This window comes from Centroberyx affinis, unplaced genomic scaffold (genome assembly GCF_046629955.1).
Source record: "Centroberyx affinis isolate AG114_WGS23_722 - 3 ecotype Tasmania unplaced genomic scaffold, CSIRO-AGI_Caff_v1 ptg000555l_1, whole genome shotgun sequence".
Taxonomy (NCBI): Eukaryota; Metazoa; Chordata; class Actinopteri; order Beryciformes; family Berycidae; genus Centroberyx; species Centroberyx affinis.
Window position 1 is genome coordinate 105,866 of NW_027279199.1, and position 19,885 is coordinate 125,750.

General features: G+C 40.8%; 2 protein-coding genes across 2 annotated transcripts; one reads left to right on the forward strand and one right to left on the reverse strand.

Annotated features, from left to right (window-relative positions):
- Positions 1–1,677: 1,677 nt before the first annotated feature.
- On the forward strand, positions 1,678–17,206 carry smc5 (structural maintenance of chromosomes 5). The gene is made up of 24 exons (XM_071518147.1): positions 1,678–1,859; positions 2,716–2,857; positions 2,976–3,028; positions 3,386–3,548; positions 4,721–4,855; positions 5,272–5,412; positions 5,565–5,726; positions 6,508–6,579; positions 7,410–7,665; positions 8,319–8,473; positions 8,770–8,901; positions 9,452–9,528; positions 9,901–10,033; positions 10,382–10,555; positions 10,756–10,925; positions 11,156–11,279; positions 11,642–11,764; positions 12,096–12,221; positions 13,251–13,346; positions 13,941–14,045; positions 14,521–14,640; positions 15,124–15,303; positions 15,937–16,032; positions 16,184–17,206. The coding sequence occupies exons 1-24, from the start codon at positions 1,684–1,686 to the stop codon at positions 16,316–16,318; spliced, it is 3,246 nt and encodes a 1,081-aa protein (XP_071374248.1). The 5' UTR covers positions 1,678–1,683; the 3' UTR covers positions 16,319–17,206.
- Positions 17,207–17,576: 370 nt separating this feature from the next.
- cfap276 (cilia and flagella associated protein 276) lies at positions 17,577–19,180 on the reverse strand. The gene is made up of 5 exons (XM_071518182.1): positions 19,106–19,180; positions 18,279–18,395; positions 18,063–18,178; positions 17,860–17,975; positions 17,577–17,647 (listed from the first exon to the last, which is right to left on the reverse strand). Exons 1-5 carry the CDS (start codon positions 19,178–19,180, stop codon positions 17,577–17,579), a joined length of 495 nt encoding a protein of 164 aa, XP_071374283.1.
- Positions 19,181–19,885: the final 705 nt, after the last annotated feature.

Genomic DNA, 19,885 nt, shown 5'->3' on the forward strand with positions numbered 1-19,885 from the left:
GGTATGTTAGATTTTATCCATGCTGTTTATTTCGGCATGCAACTTTCCCAGTTTGTGATCAAATAAGTCTAAATCGTTATGTTGTAACGTGCTAGAGGCGAAGCAGAGGATACCGAGGAGGCCGCCGCAGGGAGACACTCTTTTTGTATTTATTTTGAGGCCATTACTAACGAGTCTCTTGCTATTGTGGTTTATCATTGCCTGAAGTAACAAAGCATATCTTTATTCAATAAAATATCTGGCGAATTAAAGTAATAAAATAGGTTTGATTCAACTGGAAGTGGGTGAAATTGGTCTGAAACTTGCACGCACGCAACACCATGTTGAACCCTCATTGTAGTAAATCCTAACTAAGGCCTTGAAATAAATACTGTTCTCTCCTGCGGCCACACTCGGGCTTTTTAGAGCAGTGATTCTCAACCTTTTTCATATCAAGGACCCTAATTTAGTCCACATCAGAGCCATGGACCCCCATTCGAGGGAGATTTTATCTCTCAAACCCAAATCTGAGAATATTTTTATTGTCAGATATGATTTTGTCCAGAATTTCATGTCTATCTGTATTGTAGGTAGAGAGATAAACTATGATCAAAACAGTCATTCTTCTACATTCTCTAGTGTGTTAACTTCTTGTAAACACAAGTTTAACAATTCATAAATTTGCTGGGGACCCCCTGGTGGTCCCCGGACCCCACGTTGAGAACCACTGTTTTAGAGGACATCAAATTGGACTGAAAAGTGGAATTTTAGTATTATATGAGGTGAAGAGGGTAAAAGAAGATAAAAAATATGGAAAAGGGATAGAAGAAAACCTCATAGGCCTCACATTGCCTCAAGAAGCTGTAGGCCTCTATCTGCTCTTTTTGTGAGAAGAGATTTCAAGGGAACCGAAGAAGAGACGCAACTCATGTAGAAATGAGCATTTGTTGAATGAAATTACCCATAAGCACAAGGTATATTGCCTACAACGGGGGTGGGGGGTGTCTTTTTTTTTTTTTTTTACACTCAAAATAAATAATTGCATGTTTTTGCACAAAAAATGTTCCCATTGTTTTTTTTCTATTCATGTGTCCAGGAATTCATCCCAAAATTAGTACATATGGTGCACTCATAAAATAGATGGGACAGATTAATTTTCTAATCCATAGAACATACACACACAATATCACTATCTGCAAAACTAGAGACATAACTGTAAGGCCGATATGTTATATATATTAATGAACTTATATTGCTTTATTTATTTGAATACATTTACAAGGTAATGACAATGCAGGCTTCCAGTTAAATACACATTTCAAATCTCCTTGAACATTTCAGACCAGCATGTTGTCCTTTGGCGTCACAACTATGCGACAGAATTCCTGTCCCGTGACCATTCTGTGCTAGTTTAATACATCCATGATTCTGTGTTATTGTCGCGCCGTTGTCTGAAACCGATATTTCAAAGACAGCATTGTTATTGTGCCATACGTTTCATTAAAACCCCCAAATGAATGATAAATAAATCATGCTTTAAACCCTTCCCCAAATTCCCTTCCCTCGGTTCCGGTGTTCGGCCGCGACGTGGTTTTTCTTGTGTACACACGTGACCCATGTTATCCAATCAGCAATCGACAATCACTGGGTGAGGCGCGCGAAGGCAAACGTCCCTCTGTCAGCCCTCGAGACTCGAGTTCCACCATGGCCGAGCCCAGCAAAAGAAAGCGAATAAGTCATGTCACTAATAGCAGCTCTAAAACCTCTAATAACGTACCGAGCATGTTCGCGGGCAGCCAGCGAGATGCAGTCGGTGGAGAGGGATCGTCGGGTCGTTTTGTGGAGGGATCCATACTTCGCATCACAATGAAAAACTTTCTGTAAGTCCTCCAGTTAGCTCAAGAGCTGTCAGTCAAATCGACTTAACGACCCGCGTCTGTTATTAGCAGCATAAAAAATAACGTAACAGGCAAACCCGCTGCTGGTGTTAACTAGCCTGCTAAGCTAGTAAATTGGCTTCCTAGCGTTAGCTGGTAAGCTATCAGGATACTTTTATAAACATGGAAGTAAGGACAAACACCCACTAGCTAGCTAAAAGTTAGCTAACGTAGGGCAGTTTTTCACTTCAGTTGTTCCAACCAGTCGGCACTGTCCTGTAAGAAGCCGTGTAGGACATATCTTTTGGTCCATAGTGCACATAATGTCCAGAGGGATATGTAGTCTATCGGTTGTGGTTCTCAAAGTGGGGTCCGGGGACCCCCAGGGGTCCTTGAGAGGGTTCCAGGGGGTTCCCAGCAAAAAGGGGAATACCGTAATTTATTTTCACTATAATTCCATCCAAAAGTAACACAATGACAGAATGTATGACTGTTTTGGTCATGGGTTTCATACACTTTCTGTAATAAAACATCTAAAAGCAAAAATCTTATCAGATAAAATGATGTCATATTTCATTGGTTACCGTTGGGAAAGTCTCTTTATTTACCAACACTAAGGGGAGGTCAGGCTCAGCTACAGACCAGCTCTTGCTCAAGGGCACTTCAGCAGGGTGGATGCTTGTTGCCAAAGTGCTTAAACTTAGGTCTCTCTAACCACGTGACCACTTAGTTTCCCTCTTTCCTCAAACTCCTCTTTATACATTTTCACTGTTCCCGACCATGACAGCAGGAAGAGATGGCTTGGTTCTTCTCTTCTACTCTTGTTTGTATCTTAAAACTCTGTATTGTACTCTGACAGGACGTACGACTACTCTGTGGTGTATCCTGGACCTAACCTGAACATGATCGTTGGGGCCAATGGAACTGGCAAATCCAGTATTGTGTGTGCCATATGTCTGGGTCTGGCTGGCAGGACTGCTATCCTGGGCAGAGGGGACAAGGTAAATGGCAGAGTAATACAGTGTTGAAGCAGTTGGTAGATACTCTGAACCTGTTCTGATGATGGCCTATGATGACTTGCTTATAAGGATTGTTTTGATTGTTTTACCTCTCTGTTAGGTTGGGCTCTATGTGAAGCGCGGCTGCAGTAAGGGACTTATTGAGATTGAACTGTAAGTCTTGTTACACTCACAGTTTACAGATACTCATAGTCACATTACTTATAAATAAGCTATGAGACAGGTGAAGCCCCACCGATTTACGAGGGGTTTTTATTCCAAAACACTGAATTTATTTAGGAAATAGGACATTTTTTCTGGTAATCATTACTATTTTAAAAATACAGACAATTTCATCTGAAAAGATGACGGTATTATACCAGCAAAGGTTTGAGATCGCAAATACATTTTATGAGTTATAAACTTGGCAAAGTCATATTTTCATGCCTGGAATAATTGTGACATTTTATCCCATTTTCCAAACGCTGAATGTATCTAATTTTGGAATGAAACTCCATTTTATATCCCCAGGTACAAGAATGGTGGTAATGTGGTGATTAACAGAGAGATCTACATGGAGAACAACCAGTCTGTGTGGATGCTGAATGGAAGACACTCCAGCCAGAAGGCAGTGGAGGAGGAGGTCAAGGCCTTACACATCCAAGTCAGCAACCTCTGCCAGTTTCTGCCTCAGGTGTGTAACGCTGTTGAATAAGTCTGCACACTTATGGTTAATCAGAATCCCTTTCATTTGCTCAGTACAATGGTTTAATTGGCAAGACATACTGTGTGACAGTACTGTAAACAGAAACACCCTAGAAGTGCTGAAGAACCCAATTATTTTGCCAGTAACATGATCACAACCAATAATCTTATCATTAGCCTCACGTTTGGGAACAAAGTTATTTTATTACATTTTTGCATCTTGACTTGTTTCCCTCTAGTCCTTCCTCTAAAACAGTCCGGCATTAAGTTCTCACAGATGGATTTTCAGTGTAGCAGTTATAGATGATTGTGCAGCAGGGAGAGGACTGCAGCAGCTTTTGCCTTCAAGCACTCATAATAGGTGATTTTTGTGGTGATTCAAGAAATTGTATTACTCTGAGGTGCAGCAACAACCTCAAGGCATAGTTCACACAATTTTGCAGTTGCTTAATGTCATCTGTTTCGTAAGAAAAATGTTTTTTGTTGACGGATGATCCTCCATTTTTTCCCTACTGAAACAAATGTTTCAGTGTTTAGACTTGGAGAACATATTTGTCTGTCATCAGTGGGTCCAGATTACTGTTTCTTATTCCAGGTGTGGACTGAAAATGACACCATTCACTAATCCAGATCTGGAGTTTGAGCACTGGGCTACTTGTCTGTCTCAAAAGCAGTTTGTTCAGCTCAGTATTACTTTGTGATATGCTCATGCTTGTTTAGTCACTCGGGAAGGTGGATGTGAATAGATATGAATAGTGCATGTGGATGGTCACAGCGCTCATTGTGATTGACTGAAGAATGTAACTGGGAGCTCACTATTTGCTAAAAGAGGTAGTTCTTAATTAAATTATTCTGAATTAATTTTTTCAATGTCACCAAATTCTGATTATTAATTGTATTGAAAAACACAATACCTAAATAATTGTGCAGACATACTATAGAATATTCAAATGAAATTGAACTGGTCATGTTATTGATCTAAATTGTATTGCTGTGATATTTTTATTACACCATATCTTCTCTACATCAGGTATTCCCCATGGTTATTTGTCTGCTCATACATAACCTTCCTTAAAAGCAAGGAGGCAAAATTCTAAATTTCTTCAATATTTTAAGTGTTGTCTTACTGTTTCTCTCTCTGTTGATTTGACTGATTTGCAGGAGAAAGTGGGTGAGTTTGCCAAAATGTCCAAAATCGAGCTGCTGGAGGCCACAGAGAAGTCAGTGGGACCGCCGGAGATGTACGAGTATCACTGTGAGCTCAAGAACTTCCGCAGCAAAGAACGAGAACTGGAGGTGAACATGCAGCTTATTGGAACATACAGCAGCTGATCCTTGATTCAGGGTGTAACCAACCATGCTCTAAATGAATAATGGGATGGCACCCTTGGGCAAATGTAATGGAGCTGTAGTGGAACAAGGGCAGACAGTTTGAGGAAAAAAAAATCAAATAACTTTTTAATTAAACATGTTCGTTGAATTAATACATTTTACAAACTGTCTAGCTTAATATTGAATAAATCAAAATTTTAAAATGTCTTTTTTTGTCAATTAAAGTCTAGGCGGAGCTGTATTCCTGTGACCTATTTGTCTGCCGCCACTCTACATGCAGTACACTTCTTAACTTTGTTCTCTGCATATCAAAAAATGTAATAGTTTATTACAGATTCTTCCAGGTTTTTCAGTGTTGCTGATGGTTTGTTGTTTATTAGAACGTAGTAAAGGAGAAGGCCAACTTCCTGGAGAAGGCCAAGCAGAGGAACGAGAGGAACAAACATGACGTGAATCGTTACTACGAAAAGAAGAGGCATCTGGACATGATCGAGTTGCTTGAGAAGAAGAAACCGTGGGTGGTGAGTGGTCTAGATGAAACACTGTGCGTGTGTGTTTGTGTGTGTGTGTGTGTGTGTGTGTGTGTGTGTGAGAGGGGGAGAGAAAGAGAGCAGAAAAATACAACATAGTGTGGTCAGAGAATAACTCCGGCTGTGTTTCCCTCTGTTCCCAGGAGTACGAGACGGCCCGTACGGAGCTTGAGGGCGTGAAGAAGGAGCGTGAAAAGGCCAAGCAGCAGCTCTCCACCCTGAAGCAGGCCCAGACACCCATGCTGAGGAAGATCCAGTTGATCGACAACCAACTGAAGCCCATCGAGGCACAAATAAAGGCTAAGGTCAGTGAGCAAGTCCTGTGTTACAGGGTCACAAGTCAGCATTTTCACCACAGAGACATGGACAGTGTTTCTATAGAGGTATAGGGTCGGGGTAATTCTGGTTCTTGGTGTTGCAGTTTAAGAATGGCTATTTGGATATTCATATCATAACGTTAGGATGGTTGTGCTGGAATTGCAGTTGTTTTTTTTTGGGGGGGGGGGGGGGGGCAGGTTTAGCAACAGTCTGTCACATTTTAAATACATGTTTCCGCTGTCAACAGGTTGTAAAATGGTAAGAATTTATTATGTTTGTAATGGTAAAAGGCATAAAGGGAGACTGGGACCTTGATGATCTGTGTGTATTTATACTGGAGTACTTGTGAGGCCTAGCCATTAGCCCTCAATAGATAGCTCTAAATTAGATAACACTCTATTTGAATGGTTGTATAAAAAGCTTAACTGGGTATCATGAGGACGTTTTGTGAATTCTGAGTGTGTTTTAATTGAATCAGGAGATAATGTAATGCACTACAGCACATAATAAAAACAGTATCACCTTTTGAGTCACACACTTGAGACTCTAATCAGCTATTTACCCTAGAGTCTGCTTATTTCCTGAATAAGTGTACAGTGAACGTGAAAAAGTTTATTCAAATTAATTAGAAGCTTAAAGAAAACAAAAAAATTGAGGCTAGGTTTTTTTTATTATTCTCTTCTACATATTGCTACTGTAGGAATTGGATACTGTAATTAGATATATTCTTGATAGCATGATGATGATGATGAGCTTGATGTTTTCCAGACTACCAGCATCAAAGAAGCCTCTCAGAGGTGCAAACAGAAACAGGACCAGCTGGACCGGAAACACAAAGAGGTGAGACTCTGCTTTTCTACTCAGAGGTTGGAAAACTACAGCAACATTGATGGGAGCCTTGTCATCCCATATGGACGACCCCTCTTCTAGACTTGGGAACATACGGAAGCATATTGCATTCATCTTGAAAAAATAAAATCACCAGATTTCCTTGCTTGAACAAGAGCTTTTCTTGCTTTTTCGTGAAAACTCGGCTTCTGATTGGTGGCTTTTCATGTAAGACTGAAGGGAAAATTTAAAGGGGCAACTTAAACCTGTTTCTGATGTGTGAAACATGACCGTACAAATGCACACCAGTCTCAGCTTCAACACCTGACAGTGCCTTCAAAAACAGCACCTGACTTTATTTTGTAAAGTGCTTTATAAATAGTAATTAATAATAATACATTTTATTGAAGTATTGCTATTGTATATGTTTTGAGTTATTAAAGTTTTGGTATTCATTTTATATTTTCTTTTCCATTCATTTTAAACTATTCACTCATGTCATATGATAGCTGTATTTTTCAGAAGTTGCTGAAAAAATACAGCTATCCAATGACAACCAACCAATGACAGTAAATTAACTTTTGAAAATGGCCTAAATTATTCCAGTTATTATAATAATTATATATTCCTTCTAATGAACAATATCTCGTAGACCACTGCATCTGTTTCTAGCTTTGTAATAAGGAAATAAGAGATGTTAACTCAAATCGACTAAAATAATTGTCATTTATCATGCATCCCTACTTCAGATGTTTACAGTTGCTGATTTTTACTGCTGTGGCTTGATCTGTAGCACTGTGGCTTTCATACTGAATGACGATTCTCCCTCTTCATCTCTACAGATTGATGATATTAAACAAGTACTGAGGCTGAAGCAGATGGAGGAGGAAGACCACCAGAAGCGAATCAGCAACACCAGACGGATAATTGACGACTTGAAGGCGGAGCTCGCCAACGTTGGCGACCAGCCGGATGTGGCTCCGCGGATCGACGCTGTCAACGCCGAGCTGAGGAGCATCCAGGAGGAGAAGGCCAGGGTGGAGGGAGAGAGGGCCGACCTGCGCCGGGACAAGGACAACCTCACCGCCGAGTCGAGACGTGAGCGCTTTACACACCCCATAACTCACCGAGTCACATGATGTACAGTTTAGTGTTTAGCATGTAATCTAAGCTCTATCAGAATCAATTTAGGGACAGTGTACGAAATTGTAATTATTCCTGTTCAATCCGTTAGTCTTGGTGTATTTTCAGTTGTGTGTGTATGTGCAGAGATATTTTGGCTGCATTTTTGTTGTCATTTCAGTAAGCAAGCTCAGTATCTTTGTTCAAGCACTTTCACTCTATTAACTATAAGCTAATGAGACTGGTATTGGCTAAGCTGAGTATTACACTCCCATTTGATTATTTCTCTAGCTAGTTACAAATCGACTATATTTACAAGCAGTGTCAAGTTTGAACGCCAGTTTTGTGCATCACAGTATGCAAAATAAATTCAAAACAAAAATTCACAGCTGTTAATCTACCTGTTCAGGTCCCCCAAATACATATGTCATGTAAATTCACCCAGATATGTGATTAGAATAAATTATGCCATTGGTTGCTTTTCTCCAAAGCACCTTACTGTAACCCTGGCAGTGTTAGTCCCATGCTGTGCACATGGATTGATACAACACCACATAATAGATGCTTCATATTGTTGGAGAGGAGCACACATTGTAGTTAATGTCGGTCATGTGTGTTTTTGTTGCCAGTGTTGGCGAGAAGGCTCAACGACATGAACAACATGATGAAGGCCAAAGAGGAGAAGCTGAGGGGACGACACAGGGACACACACACCGCCCTCCAGTGGCTCAGGGAGAACCGACAGCTTTTCAGTGGAAATGTCTATGAGCCCATGATGCTAGTGGTGAGTCTGAGTGAAGAGTGCGTTAAACTCGTATTGATTTTCCAAGAAGAAAGGATGTGGGGGATGTAAAAATCTATAGGTTAGGATGTTTTTGTTGTTGTTTTGTTTTTTTGGTAAACTGAGAGATTTTCTCTGAGCTACAGCTTGATCTGTTGACTTTGCTGAGACACCTTCCCTTCAGAAAAAATAAATCAAAGCCTCTTATAATTTGTATAAGGCAATAATCAATATTGCGATTGTGATGTGTCTTGTATTGATTGTGCAGCCCTAATATCCGTCTTTCCCTTATTCCTCAGATTAATGTAAGGGACCATCGCTTTGCTAAGTATGTGGAGAGCCACATCCCTTTCCATGACCTGCGGGCCTTTGTCTTCCAGAGGAAAGACGACACAGAGAAGTTCATGACGGAGGTCAGAGCACTGGACATTATGATTGACATGTGGAGTCTGACTGGGGTTCAGTTTACCTGCAGCCAAATCCTAATCTTATAGGGAAAATCCACTTTCATTCTCATTCTATAGAATTCATTATTCCTATCATTTTAAAACGGTTCAATCAGCATTTGTGGACAACTCACTCGCAAAGGTAGCAACCACAGACATTAATCTGTGTTCATCAGGAAGTCACTTTATGGAGCTGCTCAAATGACAATGAATGCCAGATTTTGTGGCTCCAGAGTGTCGCTTGATGGGATCACTAACTGGACTGCGCTACCTTGTATTTAGCTTTTGAGAGGGAATTGTTCACATTACAAATGTCAACTGACCTGTCATAGATCATACAAAATAACATCTAAATTTACTTTATGGTGGATTTTTAGTTTTAAATATTATGACCCCACGTCAGTGTCTCTGTAGGAACTTCATTCCTCTCACAGGTCAGAGGATCAAGGGTTTCTTAAAGTCTTTTCAGGCTTCGCCCCCAAGTAAGAAATTCAGTTTTGTCTGTCCTGACCCTCCAGGTCCGTGACAAGATGACTTGAAGGTGAACTCCATCTCTGCTCCAGAGGAGTCATGTTCTAACCGGGAAGCGTCCCGACGCATCGAGTCCCTGAGGTGAGAGAAAACATCTTAATTATGTTCTGTTTATTAATGTCAAAGTGTAACTACTGGTATATCAGAGATAGTTGTTGAGTTCAAGTCAACAAGTCTTTTGTCTGTTTTAGATTTGTGAAGCAAGATGTATCTTAGAAATATGTAAATGATAGCCAGACCCAGGTTATGTTATGTTGTCTGTTCAGTTATTGTCAGTTACCGACTCTATCATCAAATTCAATTGTGTCCTTTGTTCTTTGTCTGTTTTATTTTATTATTATTTTTTTTATCATTTCATTACTTTGATTCATTGTTTTATCACTGTGCTTGTATTGTATCTGAAACAGATTTCCCCCTTGCAGATAATAAATAAAATCTTGAATCTATCCCCAGGCGCTTTGGGTTCTTCTCCTACCTGCGTGAGATGTTTGACGCCCCTGATGAGGTGATGAGTTACCTGTGCCACCAGTACAGGGTGCACGATGTCCCTGTGGGCACGGGCCAGACTAAAGCCATGATTAAAACGGTGCGTTCCTCTTCCCACTTTATTCAAGGTTCTTAAAACAGAACAACAGAGAATTAGGGAAGTGACTGTTATTCAAAATACAACTTTTTCCTCCTAAACATGTAGAAATCTAGGTTGGATGTTAGGGGAAAGGAAGTTTGAAATTTAAAGTTGCACTTACAAGTACTCACTGGCGTTTCATTAGCTGTTTTATGCAGGATAGTATTTCACATTGGGCAAATTAAATCTTGCGGGAAGTAATGACAACCTGCCATGTGGGAATTCTAATTATGTTGGTTTTTAATTTACTGAATAGAAAGGGAGTCTGTGTCAATCCTGATGTCTTTGTCCATGTTCTCCTTCCCGCAGGTGATTGAGGAGCCCTACATCAAGGTGTTGTACACAGCAGAGGAGCGGTACACGGTGAAGAGGTCGATCTACTCCAACAAGATTAGCACCAGTAACTCTGCAGTGCATGCTTCCCAGTACCTCACCATCGCTGTGGATGCTGAGGAGAGGCGCCAGCTGGAGCAGCAGACGAGGGTGAGGAAGAGATGGGCGGTGTTTGCCCCGTATGTTAAAGTCATCCATGTCCCACCTAAGTGTTTTTTTTACTTCTGTCCTCATAATGAGTGCAAAAAGGCCCATCATTCCTTACTTAAGTGAACTGAAAAGGGTTTTAGGTTGAAAAAATTTTTAGGTTGAAGTTTTTGATGGTATTATTTACCCTCCGCTGTGGCCAGGCATGTGAGGTGAGGTTACGAGACATTGATGAACGGATGAGAGCCTTGCAGCAGCGTGGCGCTGAACTGGACCGCCGTGACAATGAGTTACGGGCGGAGAAGAAGCAGCTCTCTGAACTAAAGGGCAAGAAGAGACAACTGGAGCAGAAAATCAGCACCAAGCAGGACAGGTTGGTCTGAAGTAATGAGTCTAAATTGGGAATACGCCTTTGACATTTTACTAAAAGTTAATTCCCTGCACTAACACTGACTCATTGGATCACAACAGTATCCTTCTATGTGCTAAGTTTGTTCATGAACACATAGCCATGAGAATTAGAAAATGGCATGTACAACAACGGAGCCAGATGCAGAAATCTTTTATGTAACAAGAATTAACTCCCTTTTTCCATGTGTGTAGTCTGAGGCAGATGGAGCAGGGGGGTGTAGACCTGAAGAAGATCGAGGAAGAGACCAAAGAAAAGATCTCAGCTATCTATTCCCAGAAAGTGGCCATAGTCACTGAGTTCATGTCCCAGATGAAGGTATGGATAAAGGCGCTTATAACTAAGGACCCATATACTACTGTTTACACCCGATAGCTGTGGTTGGTTGACATTTAAAGTTGTAGTGAATGTGGATATTGTCTTGTGGCCTTTTGTTTTTCTGGCTCTTCCTGGATTTCTTCTCATACTTGCATAAATGTTAAGGCTTTCTTTTTCTCTTTCTGTCACATTCTCTGTATCTTCTTCCCTTATGTGTTTTAATGGTCTTTCTCTTTGTCTGTCTCTCTGCCCTCTCTCTCTCGGTTGCTTAAACCGTGAGAAAGACTCTATTTGTGATATATTGACCATGGGTTTTCAAAGATGTAGCCCTCCATTCCCTTTTCCTCTCCATCCGTCTGCAGCTGCGAGCCAAGCTGAGCATGGAGAAGGTGTACCTGGCCCTGGAGACTGTGGGTCTGACTGCCGAGAAGACCAAGCTCGAGAATGATTGTAGAGAAGGCGCTGTTGAACTCAAGACCCTGGATGTGAGTGATTCACACACACATTTACACATATATAGATTCACACCATCCTTGGGAGGGCAGGATACCTCAGTGGTTAGAGAGAACTGTCCTTCAACGGTAAGACCAGGATTTAAGCCCCTGTGTCTGCAAACATCCACCCTACTGAAGTGTCCTTGAGCAAAACACTGAATCCCTCTGATCTGTATTTGACCTTGTGGTTTGGCCGCCCTGAAGGCAAAAAAGAGAATTTGCCTAAGTCGATCAATAACGTTTCACATTCACATTTGCATTTCTCGATTTACTCCTCGTTCTCTATCATTGCCCGATGCTAACCGTTCATGTGTCCTTGCAGCAACAATGCAGCCGGCTGGACCAGAAGAAGCACCAGCTGACTGAAACCTGCAAAGGCCTGATGAAGAGAGCCAGGGAGATCTGTAAGATGGTCCCTGGAGAGGCTCTATCCGCAGACCTGCACACTGTCAGTATTCATAGCAGTGTTTCTTGTATCTCTGAATAGATGGAACAGACTATTCCCCTCCTTAAAGAAATTCTTCTGTATCTGTTTCCATGGCGAGTGTTGGTGTCATTTGGTCTTATTGCTGTTTCAGATACATTTTCTTCTAACCCAACAAGAAAAAGAAATGGGGGCAGCAATGATTAATGATATCCCATTACAGTACATGATCATCTTGGTAGGAAAACAGGTGTTTGTGACAGTGATAGTTTTGTCGATGAAAACATGGCCAAAGATTATACTTGTCAACTGTTTTGTAAGATGTTCTACCAGGCAGTGTCCGAAATTAACTTTTTGGCTCTCCTGCCAAGGGCTGGTAAACTACAAAAAATACCTGCCAAGAATACTTTTTACTGGCCAAAAACTATTAATAGACTTTTTCTTATATGTCATCCTACCTGTTTTCAATGCTATTTAATTTTACTATGATGACTGCGTGAAGTGCAGCAGAATTAAATTACAAGACGGCATAGCAAAGCATAGTTTTAAAGTTTAAGAACAGGCAAAAACAGTGGAGTTACTGGTCAGTGTAGCAGGTGAACCTTATTGATTTATCTGCCAATGACAAATTTTACCGGGGTTTGGCACTTGGCACTTGGTGGTGTGTTAATTTTGGACCCTGCCGGCTTGTGTATTGCCACAATATAGACTAAAACATTTAAATAGATGGTCGTTTACAGCTTTATATTCTTACATTTCAGTTTCATTTTCTCATCAAAGCCAAGAAGGGTTTTCCAGAGTCAGGATGGACTGAAAAGGTGCAGAACAGGATTGAAATCACAGCTTGTTTATTTGACACTATAACCACCATGTAGGCAGCAAGGTAGAGTCACAGACTTTTCTCTAGCTATCTCCATTTGTCCCTGCGTTTGAGCCAGTCAGGTCACATGTCAGGAGTTACATTTTTTAGGTCACAAAAACTAAACATAAGTACTGATTATGCACAGTATTTTTACAAAATCTGTCACTGAGTCTTGTTTTCTGCTCATACAGGCTCTCAGCAAGCTTCCTGACACGCTGGACGAGATCGACGCCATGCTGAACGAGGAGCGGTCCAGAGCGGAGTGCTTCACTGGCCTCAGTGAGAACGTAAGGGAAACTCAGCTGGGGGCTTTGTCTCTCTTTGTCGTAATTGGGTTCAGTGAAGTTTTCTCCAAGTCTCCAGCTTATTAGAGATGTGATCTGGAACACAAAAAGCAGGAAAAGTTATCTCTCTATTAGAAATGACTTTTTTCTAAAGCTTTATTTCGCCAGGGATTAGACCACACATGCGCTTTTTAAACAATGCCCCACACATACACAGGTTACCCCAATACATCCTCAGACTTCGACTGTTGGCCAGTTAGCAGCACTTCAGTTTCCCTCAGTTTTCCATCCGGTCATGGGATTTGAACCGCTGTCCTTCGGGTAAAAAGCCTTGACAAGAATTGTCGTCAAATATCTGGAAAAACCTGAAATCCTAAAAAATACATCAATCGCTCTGTGACTATGGCTCCAATACTGCCAGGATTAAGGGTTTGATTCCTGCTTGGGTCGCCCATACTAAAATTGTATACAAAGCATTCACCAAATGGCATATGCTGTATATTGTCAGCTTTCTCTCGTTTGTCTACTATTTCTTTGTGAGTGTGAATGCACCCTCAAATCATAAATGTTTATCCTGTTCCCTTTGCTGGTTCCCAGGTTGTTGACGAGTACAACAGGAGAGAGCAGGAGATCAAAAACCTGGAGAAGGAGCTGGATGATAAGAGCAACGCCCTGAACGCCTACCGGCAGAACATATCAGAGGTACACGAATACTTTACTGCGGTGTTTCCTCTCCTCTGGGATTGTCTTTTGAAGAAGCAGGAGGGAGGTTGGAGAAATTTGGTTCTGGGTTTGACTGGTTGATGCTTTTTGAAATTTTGTTATATTTGTCTAGCAGTAGAGGCACATTTGGGGTGTGTGCAGGTGATTGTGTGGGCACCGCTGCTGGGTAAATGCAGAGAAAACACTGGAATATGACTAATATCTGTCAGTAATGTTTAGGTATTTGCTGCTCTTCATACTGGCTTCTGAAAAACTACATGGCATTTGCATCTGCTGCAGTGGTAGGCTACTAATAAAGCAGGCATATTAGATGATGTTCATATTTGTTGCAAGTTCCCCTCATTAATCAGGACACACACATTGCTTGTATGACAGAATAGTAAAATAGCCATTCTCTGTGTAGATGTGTGTATCCTGACTTTGGTGTGTGTGTGTTTCTGTCTCTCTGCCACAGGCTAAGGAGCGCTGGCTTAATCCTCTGAAGAAGCTAGTGGATCAGATCAATGAGAAGTTCAGTGATTTCTTCCGCTCCATGCAGTGCGCCGGAGAGGTTGATCTGCACTCCGAGAATGAGGTAATGGATACACAGGGCTACACACACACACACGCACACACACAAAACTGGACCCTACATCCGATAGCCAAAGAATGATTTCAGTGGAACTTCCTCATTTTTCATGTAACCTTATATGAGTATTGTTCATAACTTGTTATTCATTTAAGCTATCATTAGATGTAATCATTGGTATTTCACAGTCACATTAATATTATTATTAATCATTTCTTGAGAATGAGGTTAATCATTGAGAAGGTGAAAATGGGACTAGATGAAGAGGTGGAATATTGGGAGTGTACAATTCCAGTGGGTGGGGAGTGTTTGATCCAAAACAGAGTGTGAGGTGGAAATGAGGCTTGAAAGCAAGTAATTGTTGAGTCACTGGTGCCGATCAACAACGCCAACAGCCCCCCTGCAGATATATTAAGGTCATTTTGTGCTGTGGGTTGGTAAAAATCTTTGTCATTGTCCCATTAAATGACTGGCGTCTGTCCACTGCAGGAGGAGTATGACAAGTACGGGATCCGTATCCGGGTGAAGTTCCACAGCAGCACCCAGCTGCACGAGCTGACGGCGCACCACCAGAGCGGAGGGGAGCGCAGCGTCTCCACCATGCTCTACCTCATGGCCCTGCAGGAGCTCAACCGCTGCCCCTTCAGAGTGGTGGATGAGATCAACCAGGTAACACACACACACACACACACACACACACACACACACACACACACACACACACACAAACACCAGCTTTTCCATTTTGATAATACTAACTCAGCAATAAGACAAATCAAGCATTGGTTGCTCATGAATACACAGTGTCTATGCATAAAAAAAGTTTAATAGTTCAAGTGGTCTGTTCAGTGTATCTTTTTCTACAGAATACAACACACAAAAACTATCTATCTATCTATCTATCTTGTGGTTTTAATATAATCCTTTGAGATTAAATGTGTCCGCACAAAAAGCAAGAGCGAGACAAATCACAGACAAATGAGTTGCTACCATAACCTGACTTGAGTAATCCCTCCCTGCATTCAAGGGACATAACATAACAAATTGCAGAACAAACTCGATTAAATGTTTGGCATGTTGCACACATGAAGATGATCACACTTAAATGTGAACCCACACACACCTACCTCTTAGCAATATTTTAGGGTGTCCAAATACTGATTTTTATCTTAGTTATTTATTTATTTTTTCACCCTGACACCCACTCATACTGTATGTCTACAGGCAATAAAGCAGCAGTTAATAGCCACCTGCTTGCTCATGTAGACTCGACTCAAACCATCTATCTCCTTTTCTACACAGGGAATGGATCCTATAAATGAGAGGAGGGTCTTTGATATTGTGGTGCGCACGGCGTGCAAAGAGACGACATCCCAGTACTTCTTCATAACACCCAAAGTGAGTGTTCATATCTCTTAATGAGTGACTGTTCAGTAAGAGAGGTCGAGGCTGATTTAAGTGTATATGCTTATCTACCTGCTGTATTGTTTTGTCTGTGAGTCTGTGCTCTTCGTCTCCCTGAACTCGCTCTCCCGTTGTTCGTCCTCAGCTCCTGCAGAATCTACAGTATGCTGAGGAAATGACCATCCTGTGTGTCCATAACGGCGCCCACATGCTTCCCCCAAACCAGTGGGACGAGAAGGCTTTCATCAGGCAGTGTATCCGCAGGAAAGCCAGGGCCTGAATCCACCGGCCTGGCAAGACATTTCTTGGGTTCAATTTGGTTTCTGAGCTTTCTTTGCTTTTTGAGTGTCTGAAGTGTTAGTGTAAAGTTTTCCCTTCCCTTTTCTGTACAACCAGAGGCCTTAACAGGGCCAAACGTTAATGTTCTGAGATTATTTATTCAGTTTTATTTTGTTACTAGTTCAAATGGAATGAGGAGTTCATAAGTTAAGTTTGTCATGAAAAGAAATACACATAGAGCCCATCTGTTCTTTCATCATTTGCACATTGCACATTTTGTGATGCAACGAGATGAAGTTGTGATAATACAAAATGTTTATAAATATTTAATCTCTTTCCTTTCGGTTGCACACACAATGTTTATATTTCAATAAAATGTTCTGTTTCGGTCCTAAATGGCTTTGTTAAGATAGATTTCAAAGATCAACATTATGCTTGATACACTTTTCCTTGAACGTTGTTTCATTACAGAAAGCAGTTTACAGTAAGTCTCAAAGGCCAAACTATTGATAATTTCAGGAAGGTACATATATACAGAGGTGTAAGAGCAAAAGTGGGGAGCTATGACATGTAGCATGCACCCATGGTGTTTTAATCAAATGTACTTGCCATAGGAAAACGGGGAGGAGAAAAAGTAGGCAGGAGCCTTTGTTAAATGAGGTATTGTGGTTGAATATGAATGAAGACTGAAAAATTAAATTCCCTAAAAGCCCCTGACTCCTGTGACAATCTGTACAGAAGAAAACATTACCTGCAAACAATGAACATGATTATATTGTGCTATGGAAGCCAAATGATATGGAAATATAACTATATAGTCTATCCACATTTTCTTAAATTACCTTTTAACAAGTAAATGTAGAGGTAAAAACACTGTAAAACTATATACGATCCCTTCTGGACACATACTGCAATATCCATTCGGCCCATGACCAATAAAAACGTCTCTAAAGTTCTGTGACAGATGAGTGAGTCAGGTTTTCATGATTTTATTGCACAGTGAACTATTCTCATCAGTGTTTGTTAACGAGAGTGTGCTTGTAAAAGTGATTCTGAAATATGTGTCACTGGCTTCTCTTAGTGTGGAGGCAGCATCCTTCTCCCTGTTTCCCCCCAGTGTTTCCTTTCACATTTCTTAACTGTCAGCATTGGTAAGCATTACATTTTCTGTCTGTATGGCATTGGCAGAAACACAAGCAGTATACAAATATGCTGTCAAGGAACTACTTTATTTATGGAGACAGTAGTATGGGGAAGCTTCATGTTGAGTAGAAGCCACCGTCATGCTTCCTGGAGTAGCCTCTGTTTGTAGAGGCGTTGTGATGAGACTCTGTGGGGTGGGGTGGGAAGAAAGGACATTGTATTATTATTTGGGACACACCTTGCTTAAGATAGAGTCAAATTCTCCTCAGCTTAGATAGAGAGTTAGGGTTACAGTCAGATTCCATTAGGCTTTTGCTGGGATTTGATTCAGAAATATTAGGTTTGTTTCATCACTTTTCCACACACACACATTATCATAGCCATGTAACTGAACTTTACCTATGGTTCCCTCAATGCTGTAAATGGAGCATTTCTGTGAGTTGACCCACACTCTGATCTCTTTCTCCAGATCATTTTGTGGGACTTCCAGCTTTTCGTAGGTTTTCAGTGTCCGCCTGTAAAGTAATTATTGACACAGGTTAAATTGTAGGTCCATGAGGTTTACATTACATGACGACTCCCTCCTGAGCCCCAGCACCCACCCCTGGTCCTCAGAGACGGTCTCCCTCTGGTATAAAGTCTGGTTCTTGCTCCTCAGGAACTCTTTGTGGTGATCGTAGATGGATTTCAGATGGAAGTCCAGGCTGTCGTTTGGAGCCTGGGGTAGAGAAAAGAGCATCACATTAGATGTACTGAGGGTGTGTTTCCCTTGAGATGCAGCTCTGACTCCATAAGTGATACATGAAGGTTAACATCACCTCTTGGTCATAATGCATGACGCTGCGGCGGGTGCTGGACACAGTTGCTGAGTCATGGAGGCGACTCCAGGGTTCCTCAGTTTGGGCGATGTGAGTCGGTTTATCATATGGCTCTTTCTGCTCAGTGGGAAAGGGAGAACAAATTAATGTAGTCCCAAAATTATGAACAAAACATGATATACACCATTATAAAAAGTACAGAAAAAAGTAAATCACATGATGGGTTACATTATATTAAGACCTGTGCTTAATTTCGTTGAAATATTGGCAGATGAATTTCAGGTAGCAGCATTTTTCCAAAGTGGATATATTGTTTTAGAAGGAAATCCTACAATTGTTATAGACTAGATATAGTGCAAAAATGTTCATTTTTTATTTTAGCCTACTGAGTGACCTAACTACAGATAACATTAACTTTAACCTTAAACTCACAGTTAGCCATAAGTCACAAGCATGTAGAAAAATACATTGTACATTCTACATGCAAAAATACATTTCACATATTCTTCAGAATATATTTAGAAATGTGTTTCAGGATATACAGAACTGGACAAAAAATTATTTCTACATGTAGATGAAATTATATTTTGGGTGGCCATCATAACTGGGCCTACTACTTGCAAAAACAGTTATGTAAAAATTCTAATGTCCAGTAGGCTATATATTTGGAATAAAGGTGCATCTACATGTGCAAATATAGGCTATTATTTGACCATTTTTGTGTATTTTGAAACAGCTATTTTAAGTGCAATATACGTATTTTTGCAGGTAGCGTTAAGTTTACTGTTAGATTACCAAAATATCAAATAGTACCAAACAAGGCCCACCTGCTGCTGCTTGAACCCGGTGAGAGAATAGTAGTTCTCCAGTTTTGGGAAGGGAAATGGATCACGCTTTGACATTTTTAACGTCAACACGAAGTTTGGGACGAAATAAAAAACATGCCCTGAAAATGTTTTGTCTTTTTGGTGTAGTGGCTGCTCCTGGGATGTTTACAACCTGGTTTCTAAGCAACCAAGAACTTCCGGTAAGAACTTTCAAAATAAAAACCATAATTGGCGAACAAGTGTGAGTAAGACATATGGAAATTGAAAATAAAGAAGGTCAAGTTTAAAGTGGAAGCTGTAGAAAATGAAAACAAAACTGCTGTTTTTCCTGCCATATGCTAAAACTACACAAAGACTCAATCACAAAAGACAAACCAGACAACTTGCATCTTGGGAAAAAAAGCTACAAGTAGCTACATTTTACCCTACAACCAACTGTTCCTAATGGCTCCACTACCCCTGTCAGCCAAGATAAGCTACTCTGTGCTTGCAAATCAAGAAGGCCAGCAGGCAGCAGCCAAAATGGGTTTGCACGACGACTGAGCCGCTAAAAAGTGCTAGGTCTAGGCTATATGAAAATGTTTAATTATTTGGCTATATATAACAGGCTATAATTGTGCATTTTTAGATGAGCCTCCACCAGCTCAAAGAAACATATCTACTTTCTGGCACCAGCGTGAAATTTATTGCTCAGTTTTACACAACAGTAACATTTTAGAGAATGCATGGCACTACTGGTGAGTGAACTATATTTCTCAAAAAATTATATTGTTTGGGTAT

Excerpts from the sequence above, each read along its gene's own strand:
- cfap276 (XM_071518182.1), bottom strand. The coding sequence starts at position 19,180 with ATGTCAAAGCGTGATCCATTTCCCTTCCCAAAACTGGAGAACTACTAT. Across the intron at positions 18,179-18,278 it reads TCATGCATTATGACCAAGAG|GCTCCAAACGACAGCCTGGA; the intron begins GTGATGTTAACC and ends TCTCTACCCCAG. Across the intron at positions 17,976-18,062 it reads ACCGTCTCTGAGGACCAGGG|GCGGACACTGAAAACCTACG; the intron begins GTGGGTGCTGGG and ends ATTACTTTACAG.
- smc5 (XM_071518147.1), top strand. The coding sequence starts at position 1,684 with ATGGCCGAGCCCAGCAAAAGAAAGCGAATAAGTCATGTCACTAATAGC. Across the intron at positions 10,926-11,155 it reads ATCAGCACCAAGCAGGACAG|TCTGAGGCAGATGGAGCAGG; the intron begins GTTGGTCTGAAG and ends CCATGTGTGTAG. Across the intron at positions 16,033-16,183 it reads ACTTCTTCATAACACCCAAA|CTCCTGCAGAATCTACAGTA; the intron begins GTGAGTGTTCAT and ends GTTCGTCCTCAG.